At 55.2% G+C, this 9508-nt stretch overlaps 1 protein-coding gene across 1 annotated transcript; it reads left to right on the top strand.

The window, feature by feature from the left end:
* Positions 1-981: 981 nt before the first annotated feature.
* On the top strand, positions 982-8760 carry LOC102918688 (keratin, type II cytoskeletal 8). The gene is made up of 9 exons (XM_006981867.4): positions 982-1410; positions 3795-4003; positions 4821-4881; positions 5510-5605; positions 6109-6273; positions 6605-6730; positions 7448-7668; positions 7794-7852; positions 8352-8760. Exons 1-9 carry the CDS (start codon positions 1069-1071, stop codon positions 8540-8542), a joined length of 1470 nt encoding a protein of 489 aa, XP_006981929.1. The 5' UTR covers positions 982-1068; the 3' UTR covers positions 8543-8760.
* The last annotated feature ends 748 nt before the right edge of the window (positions 8761-9508 follow it).

The following is a 9508-nucleotide window of genomic DNA, read 5'->3' as shown; positions in this document are numbered from 1 at the left end:
GGTGGCTGGGCTGGCCGTGCCATCCGGTCCCACTCACACTTTGTCTCACTTCCCATGACTTACTGCACTGGGAGCCTCGGGAAGGTGTTCATTCCCAAAGAAGCAGCAATAAGGAAGACCCCAATGCCTTTCTCCTCTTCTCTGCCCCTCCCTTTCTGCCTTGGCCTCTGTTCTTCGTTCTTTTGCTATTCTTTGAGGCCTACAGTGCTCTGCCTGGCCTGGGGAATTCTGGGGTCTTGACAGGAAAGGAGACTACTGGGCTGTGTCCAGAAGAAGAGCTGTGTTTGGTTTCTCTTTACCTTGCACCCAGTGAGTGGACAGCTAGAAGCACGTGTTTATTCATTTAGACCGCCAGCGTCTTCTCAGCCCCCTTTGGCAGCCTGGGGTTTGCAGGATGTGGTGTAGGTAGGGGAGCGGGGTGGTGGTGGTGGCTGCTGTAACCTGGACAGACAGGGCAAATAGGAGCCTGGGAATGGAAGGGTCCTGCTGGCCACATTGGCCAGCCCCACCTAAAGGAGAGGGTTTCTTTGAGGAAGTAGAAGAGTCCAGCCGGAGGTGATAGGGTACACCCACAAACCCAGAACCTCAGTGCTGGGGTGGTAAAGGCAGGTGCCAGCTTTGGTGGCATAGTGAGTTCAAGCAAGACCCTGATTTTTTTTTTAAGACCCCAAATGCCAGGGAACCCTTTCCACCCAGACTTCCCCAGTAGTTCTCACAGAAGACAGGAGGCAAGACGCCTAGATCCCAGGGCTGGGAGACCCCAGGCTTACTTCCTGGTCTCATAGGAGCTCAACTGGATTTTTAGGGTGGGGTCGGAGAGGGATCCTGGGTGGGAGCAGCTCTCTACTGCCCTCACCTGAGTCCTGCCCGGAGGTAGCAGACGTTGGGTTAGGCCCTGCCCTCTCAGTGTCTAGCCACTCAGGTAAGAGGTCTTTTTCCCTCCCCTGGGGCTGGGCTCTCTTTTATAAAGAGCTGGGCGCTGTCCCGCGGCCTAGAAGCAGCTGCTCGCTCGCTCGCTCGCTCTCGAACCTCCGCCTTCAGCGTACTGCCATCACTCCAGACTTCACCATGTCCATCAGGGTGACCCAGAAGTCCTACAAGGTGTCCACCTCCGGCCCCCGGGCCTTCAGCAGCCGCTCGTACACGAGTGGCCCCGGTGCGCGCATCAGCTCGTCCAGCTTTTCCCGGGTGGGCAGCGGCAGCAGCTTCCGGGGAAGCCTAGGCACCAGTATGGGTCTGGGGGGCTTCAGCGGCGGGGCTGGTGTAGGGGGTATCACGGCAGTCACGGTGAACCAAAGCCTGCTGAGCCCCTTGAAGCTGGAGGTGGACCCCAACATCCAGGCCGTGCGCACCCAGGAGAAGGAGCAGATCAAATCCCTTAACAACAAGTTCGCCTCCTTCATTGACAAGGTGAGAACCCCCCCTCCGCCCTCCGCCCGACTAAACTGTCCCGAGCCCTTCCTTCGGCCGTCACAGAGGATGGGCACATCGCTAGCCCCCCACGAGCTTCTGCTGTGCCCTACCCATCCTGGCCACACTCCCTTCCAGGTTCTCTCATACACTTCGGTTTGGGTCGAGAGGGTCTGAAGTGCTTGTGACTAAGTCCTCTTGCACTGCCTCACCCGAATCCGCGCTCTGCCCTGCCTATCCCGATGCTGGCGGGCCAGGCGCCTTCACTGTCGCGCTCGGCGGCTCTCCGGTGGCCGGGAAGCCTCCCCTCCCCTCGCACCGCCCCAGGATTTCCTCTTGGTGCCCTGGTGCGTTTTTCTTTCTTCCTGTTAAATTACGAAGGGTTGGGTAGGATCCCAGCAGGTCGCAGGTGTCTCGATTGAACCCGGCAAACGCAGATGGAGGTCTTTGGTGTCCGGGGACAGAGTGTGGGGCTCAGGCTGAGTCACTGCTTGGCCCCTGCCCGGCTCGCTCAGTGTGGGCGGGGCCGCTGCGGAGCCAGGGCGGAGGTCGGCGGCGTCCCGGCTCTGCCCGTCCACCAGGAGGCGCTCCGGCGTCGCGGGGGGAGTCGCGGGGCTCCGCCTCGGGAAAGCCCGTGCGGGATTCAAAGTCTGCGGGCGTTGGACACCCCAGTTTCACGACCTGTTAAAACCGGAGTTTATGGCCCCAGATAGCGTCGGCCTGCCAACGCCCATCTGCCTGCTTGGCCCTTGTACCCCCTTTCGGCTTCCCACCCTGGCTCCGCCCCAATCGCCTGGTCCCTTCGCAAGTCCAGAGCCAGGCCAGATTTTGCAGTCCTGTGGCTAGGTGGCCTGCCTTCGTGGCCCCAGGACGATTGGCCCTTTCTGCTGACTGGCTCCTAAGAGGCCGTGCGGGAACGGGAGGAGGGAAAACACGGGGCAGATGAGCCCGGCGGAGTCGGAGGCCCCAGGAGCGCCTGCCCTTCTCACCAGGGCTTGCCAGCTGCTGTTAGGGCCCTTAGCTTCTCATTGCGACCTGACCTGATGGAGAGCAGTCGGTGCAGGCTGGAGGAGTGTGGCTTCTGGTTACAGGGCCCCACAGTTTCCTGGGATGGGCCATGTTGTCAACTTGACTTCCTCATCTGTAAAATGGACAGGCGCTAAATCACTTTCTGCCTGCTCAGCTCACACTGGGGGAAGTTTGGCAGCGCCTGGCCGGAATTCATCATTCCATTAGGATGAAATGGTTGAACCACTGGGGCTACTTGTTTATTTTTATTTTTAGTAATTGCGGTGAAGAAAGGATCTGCCTCATGGGTGGTGGGAAAGTAATCCGATTGTACCCCCCCCCCCCAGTTTAAAAGGTTACAGCTTCAGGCTGAGTGCACAAAATGCATTTCTCCCCTTTGGAGCGCTCTGTTAGACGTGTGAAAGAGTTCCTCCCGTACCATGTCTTGGATTGCATGTTCTAAGATGTGAGTTCTGTGTTTATGGTGGGAGGAGAGGGCTGTGGAAACTGGGCAAGAGGGTGTGGAGACGCCAGAATCTGTGAATCTCAACGCTTGAGGCTGCAGGGTGGGAGGGAGACGTGACTGCCTCTTCCTCTGCTGAAAGTGGGCTCTGTGTGGAGAAGGAACTCCCTAAAGCGCCTACCCGAGCTTCTGGAGGCTTTTTCAAGGTTAGAGAGACCCAGACCAAGTTACACAGCTCGAGTTAGCAGCAGTATTGACGTAGAAGCCTTAGCAACCACTCTGGGCCTCAGGGAGAAAGTTCCCTAAAATTTCCAGGACCTGCCGGGCGGTGGTGGCGCACGCCTTTAATCCCAGCACTCGGGAGGTAGAGGCAGGGTGGTTTCTGTGAGTCTGAGGCCAGCCTGGGCTACAGACTGAGTTCCAGGAAAGGCGCCAAAGCTACACAGAGAAACCCTGTCTCAAAAAACAAACAACCAAACCAAACAAACAAACAAATAAATTTCCAGGGCCTTTCTTCAAGGTCCCTCCAAATGAAGACTGATATTATCTGATGTGAATAATCTATCCCCTTCTCATACATATATAAAAGGTAATTAACACACCCTCAGAAAGTGGGGCTTTTTTTTTTTTTATTGATCTGTGATGTATAGTCTATGCAAATAAGGTCTGTGCTGCAGGTACAGCGTTAGCCTTTCCCGTTCCAAGTGCTGGAGGGACATGGCTCCAGATGCCACCGTCTCACTGTGCTGTTCCCCGGGTCATAGGTGGGACATGGCTCCAGATGCCACACCGTCTCACTGTGCTGTTCCCCGGGTCATAGGTGACCCCTTGCTCAGGGGAGAGGACAGCGCTCGTTCCCTCTAGACCCTGACCCTAGCCTGATGTGGCCCTTTTGCTGTCCCCCCCCACGCAGGTGCGCTTCCTGGAGCAGCAGAACAAGATGCTGGAGACCAAGTGGAGCCTGCTGCAGCAGCAGAAGACGTCGAGGAGCAACATGGACAACATGTTTGAGAGCTATATCAACAACCTGCGGCGGCAGCTGGAGACCCTGGGCCAGGAGAAACTGAAGCTGGAGGCAGAGCTTGGCAACATGCAGGGCCTGGTGGAGGACTTCAAGAATAAGTGAGCCCCTCCCCAAATGAAGTCCGCCCACCTTGCCCCACATTTTGAGACAGAGGCCCAAGTCCCCACTGCCCGCCGCTTGTGGGCAGTTTGGTCCTGAGACCCTATGATCAGTTTTATTTGGGACAGTCTATTTTATACTCACCATCCAAGATGCTGATAGTGTCCGCCTGCTTTCAATGCCAGGACTGTCTAGATTTGGGTAACAAATTTCCTGTTTAAATAGTGTACCTAAGCTGGGTATGGTGGCATACATGTGTAGTAGTCCATTCAGGAGGCAGAGGCAGGAGGATTATGCAAACACAGTCTGATCTTCATAGTGAGTTCCAGGCCAGCCAGAGCTACACAGTGAGATTCTGTTTTTCTAAAAAAAAAAAGTGTACTTAGATGAGAGAGGCAGCTAGCAGTCTTCGATTTCACACTAACAGCCATGATCCAGCCTCTGGCGAGCTCCAGACAGTGCTCTGAGGTCTCCTGTCAGGCCCCATGCTAACTCTCTCAACACGCCAAATCTAGCGTGTATTTGGAGAGTGCATTCCTGCTCTTGGCCTCCCCACTGGCTGAATAAGGTTGGGTGGGAGAGGGAAATGGTAGGGAGGTCAGATGGACCAGCCTCTCGTGCCTTACATCTCTGAACTAAACTTTGTAGACATTCATTTCCCCCATCAGAAAAGAAGGTGGGTAGGAGTGAAATTCTCTGCGCGCCTGCGTTTGGCTCTGCGTGCATGTGTGCATGGGGCTCCGTCCCTGGCAGCAGCAGACACAGGGCAGCCTTGTCTGCACCTTTGCCTGCTGACTCCAAGTCTTCTCTCACTAGGTACGAGGATGAGATCAACAAGCGTACAGAGATGGAGAACGAATTTGTCCTCATCAAGAAGGTGAGGGTCTGGGGGGCTGCAGAGATGGCTCAGTGGTTAAGAGCACTTGCCTCTCTTCAGAGGACCTGAGTTCAGTTCCTAACACCCACATCCAATGGCTCACAACCACCTGTAACCACAGCTCCAGGGGAGCCGATGCCCCAGCCTCCGGCACCTGAACTCATGTGTACATAACCACATTCAGGCGTGCACACTTACACATAATTAAAGATAATACAAACAAATTTAAAAAAGAAGTCGAGGGTCCTCTAACCTGCATGCAGACCAGGAGCGTGAGCTTTGGGACTTAGATGAGGAGTTTTCTGATGACTTCATTGCTTTCTAAGGAATAGGACAAATTCTTTTGCCATCTGATGCAAATAATAGATAACATAATAGAAAGGTAGACAAGACAGAGAGTTAGTTTCCTGCAGTTAGATAGTATTCCAGGTATCAAGTTGGACAAAGTTAGTGGTCTAGCCTTAGCTTTCTAGAGGAGGAAGGGTGGGGTGTGGGCCTGCAGGAAGCAGAGATAAAGTTCTTGGCTGGGATCCAGAGGAATAGACAGCAGCCAGCCACACGTCTAAGCCATGGGCAGATGTTGGGGAGCCCCTGGGTACTGAACTCAGGCCCCTCCCCTCCCCCTCAGGATGTGGACGAGGCGTATATGAACAAGGTGGAGCTGGAGTCCCGACTGGAAGGGCTGACTGATGAGATCAACTTCCTTCGCCAGATCCATGAAGAGGTACTTTCTCCGGGGCTGGAGTGGGCAGGTCCTTCAGCCTGTCAGTATCCTACTCTGGCACCTAGACGGTCTACCCCTGTCGTCCAGCACACCACTCAACAAGGGTCCGATAACCACAGCCCCAGTTAACATTGTTGTAGAGGCTGCAGCCCCTACTTGAAATGGGGAAATGGGCTCCGAGAGGCGAAATAACCCATCCCAGGTCCTCATACAGAGTGGCAGCCCAGCCTAACTCAGACTCGCGGTGTCCTCAGAGCCCCTGTTCCTGGTCTTTGCGCTGTGTTGAAGGCCTCTGGGCTTAAGTGTTGGGGCCGAGTGGGGACAGGGTCTTCCCCTTGCCTGTTTACCCAGCTTCAGGCTTTCCTTGCTGTCTCCCTCCACGGCTCAGAGTTTTGGCTGTCTTCCTTCCGCTGATAACTTGGATGTCTCTAAGCCCTAGCTCTCACTTGCAAAGGACCCTGTGTACAGGGACAGAGCCTTACCACCCCGCCCCTGCCCTACAGGAGATCCGTGAGCTGCAGTCTCAGATCTCAGACACGTCTGTGGTGCTGTCCATGGACAACAGCCGCTCCCTGGACATGGACAGCATCATCGCTGAGGTCCGTGCCCAGTATGAGGACATCGCCAACCGCAGCCGGGCTGAGGCTGAAAGCATGTACCAGATTAAGGTAAAGAACAGGGTTGTAAGCCTGGGCCTCCCTTCCTGGCCAGTTCTGTGCCCTGGATCATGAGGAGGGAACTCATGTGGGCTGGTTCTGCAGAATGGAAGCCTGGAGTTCTGGAACGGGACCTTCATTGCTGTGTGTGTGTGTGTGTGTGTGCGCGTGCGTGCGTGCGTGCGTGCGTGCGTGCGTGCGTGCGCGCGCGCATGCATGCACATACTTAGGCATGCTTCTGCACATATGTAGGAGGTTGGTGGGTGAGATGACCCAGGCTTTTGTGGCTTCACCAAGACGGGCTCTCCCAGCTAGAACCTCACTTCCCTTCTTGCCCCTGCAGTACGAGGAATTGCAGGCCCAGGCTGGGAAGCATGGGGATGACTTGCGTCGCACCAAGACCGAGATCTCTGAGATGAACCGCAGCATCAACCGCCTGCAGGCGGAGATCGATGCTCTCAAAGGCCAGGTACTGCTGGACTTGGGTGGGACTGGGGAGAACCGGGGTTGAGAGTGGGAGGGGCAGCTTCTCGGCTGCTGTGGGCGTCGCCATGAGCAGCATCTAGGGAAAGAGCTCCGGGTGGTTGGCTAGAGTCCAGGTCCCATTCCCCCAGGCCTGCTCTACTAGTCTGCCATACGCAGGGCAAGGCTGGGTTTTGCTACTTGATGAAAAGTCTAGAAGCTAGGGATCTGATCCGGATAAAGCAAAGCTCTTGCATCGCCACAGGTGGAAGTGTGAGCGGGAAATGCCCGGAAGCAGCTCCCGTTGCTTCCCAGGTTTGCTCAGTGTCACCTGTCGATGATGGATGGATGGATGGATGGATGGATGGATGGATGGATGGATGGATGGAGTTGGTCTAAGTCAGAGAGGGGAGACTTTCAAAGAAGCTCAGGGTGGGGCTGGGCATGTAGCTCAAGTTGCTCAAGTGCTTGCCTAGCAAGCCCAAGGCCCTGGGTTCAGGACTGCATACAACCAGGAGTGGTGGTACACACCAGTCACCCCAACGGTCAGCAGGCTGGAACGGGAGGATTGCTGTGAGTTCAAGGCCAGCTTGGACTATATAGTGAGTTCTAGGCCAGCTTGGGTTTTAAATCAAATGACAACCAAAGAAGCCCAATGTGGATGGATTTTTAAAGGGAGGAGACATACCAGATGCCATCTGCTTATCTGTCTCCTTCCCCACAGAAAGCAACCCTGGAGGCTGCCATTGCTGATGCCGAGCAGCGTGGGGAGATGGCCATTAAGGATGCCAATGCCAAGCTGGCCCAGCTGGAGGCTGCCCTGCAGCAGGCCAAGCAGGACATGGCCCGGCAGCTGCGCGAGTACCAGGAGCTGATGAACGTCAAGCTGGCGCTGGACATCGAGATCGCCACCTACCGCAAGCTTCTGGAGGGCGAGGAGAGCAGGTGGGTCTGGAGGTCTCTCCTGGGAAGGGCAGGTGCTGTCTGGAGCCTCCCTGGGACTTGGGTTCTGCTGGGGGAGGAAAGAAAGGGCCAAGAGTTGGTCCTGACATCCGTGTATCTGGGTACAGGCTGGAGTCCGGAATGCAGAACATGAGCATCCATACGAAGACCACCAGTGGCTACTCAGGTGAGTGTCCTGGGTGTTAGGGGTGGAGGGCAGAGGACCCAGGAAGTCAGGGCTCTGGAAGAGGCTGTGCTCAGTGGCAGTTGACAAAGGGAAGGGGTAGGACCCCTGTTCTTGGGAGAATCCCGGGGTGATTGACGATAGACTAAGGACCTAAATAATATCCTCACTAATAGAAAGTCCCACACAGATGCTAGCTGTGTGCCAGGCCCGTCTAAGTTCCTTACGTGTGTTATCGTGGGCTCTAATGAGTCTTCACATTCCTCTCCAAATAGCGGAAAGAAGGGCTCCGCTGAGTGCTGGTCAGGCACATGCAGCTGGTAGGGAAGTCTCTCCTGTGCTGGGTCTGCTTCTCCAGACAGCTGAGCTGTGACCCACCTAGTAATCAGTCAAGTCTGGGCCAGCCTCTCCATCTACGGTTACCAGAGAGTGACTAGGGAGAAGGGGTCCTAAGCCTGTGCTCACGTGGCTGTCTCCCTCTCTCCCCCTTGCCCTGGACCAGGAGGGCTGAGCTCAGCCTATGGGGGACTCACCAGCCCCGGCTTCAGCTATGGCATGAGCTCCTTCCAGCCCAGCTTCAGCTCTCTCGGAGGCTCCAGCACGATCACTCGCACCAAGGCTGTGGTTGTGAAGAAGATCGAAACCCGTGATGGGAAGCTGGTGTCGGAGTCCTCCGATATCCTGCCCAAGTGAACGGCCGCTGGAGCCGTCGCCAGCCTGTGCTTCTGCAGCTGCTCGGGGCTCATGGGGGAGACAGCTGTATGGCCGAGTGCAGGGAACAGGATCAGCCCTAGCCTTCTGGCCAACCTAGGGAGGGATCTTCCATCTGGAGAACCCCTCTGGCCCCCACCTCCCTCCCAAACCCAATGCAATTGTATTTTCCAAAATAAAGCCCCAGCTGGCTCCATCAACTGGCTCTGCTATGTGTATGTATGTGGGTGGGGAGGGATGGGCAGGGGGGTCCTTCCTGGGGCATGGAAGCTTGGTGTGCAGGGCAGGCAAGTCTCCTCCAGGCTGTTCCAAAAGAATGTGCCTTGGTTGATGCTCTGGCTACAGACCATGGCTTTTTTTCTTTTTCTTCTTTTAAGATCTATCTATCTATCTATCTATCTATCTATCTATCTATCTATCTATCTATCTATCTATCTATCTATCATCTGTCTATCTGTCTGTCTATCTATCTATCTATCTATCTATCTATCTATCTATCTATCTATCTATCTATCTATCTATCTTTTGTGTATACAGTTTTCTGCCTGCATGCCTGCACTACAGGCCAGGAGAGGGCACCAGAAGGCTGTGAGCCACCCTGTAGTTGTTGGGAATCGAACTCAGGACCTCTGGAAGAGCAGCCAGTGCTCTTAACTTTGGACCATGGCTCTTGACCAGTGCAGAGCCTCTTACAGTTTGCAGTAGAGTTTCGGATATTCAGGCTCACTTGAGCTTTGCAGCAGTACACTTGGCAAGGAATCAGGTTGGGGTGGTCCTATCAGAGAGTCTTCTGCTGTTGCCAGACCTCAGCATCAGGACCACTCACAGAAAGTGGCTGAGCTGGGCGTGGAAGTCAGGACTATGCAATTCTCAAGCCTGTCCTTGAGCAAACACACAGCTCCCTTGTGTCCATCCAGGTGTCTTTGCCAGGGGCCTAGGAGGTCTGGG

The sequence above is a fragment of the Peromyscus maniculatus genome, chromosome 20 (genome assembly GCF_049852395.1).
Source record: "Peromyscus maniculatus bairdii isolate BWxNUB_F1_BW_parent chromosome 20, HU_Pman_BW_mat_3.1, whole genome shotgun sequence".
Lineage (NCBI taxonomy): Eukaryota > Metazoa > Chordata > Mammalia > Rodentia > Cricetidae > Peromyscus > Peromyscus maniculatus.
This window is presented reverse-complemented; position numbering and strand designations above follow the sequence as displayed.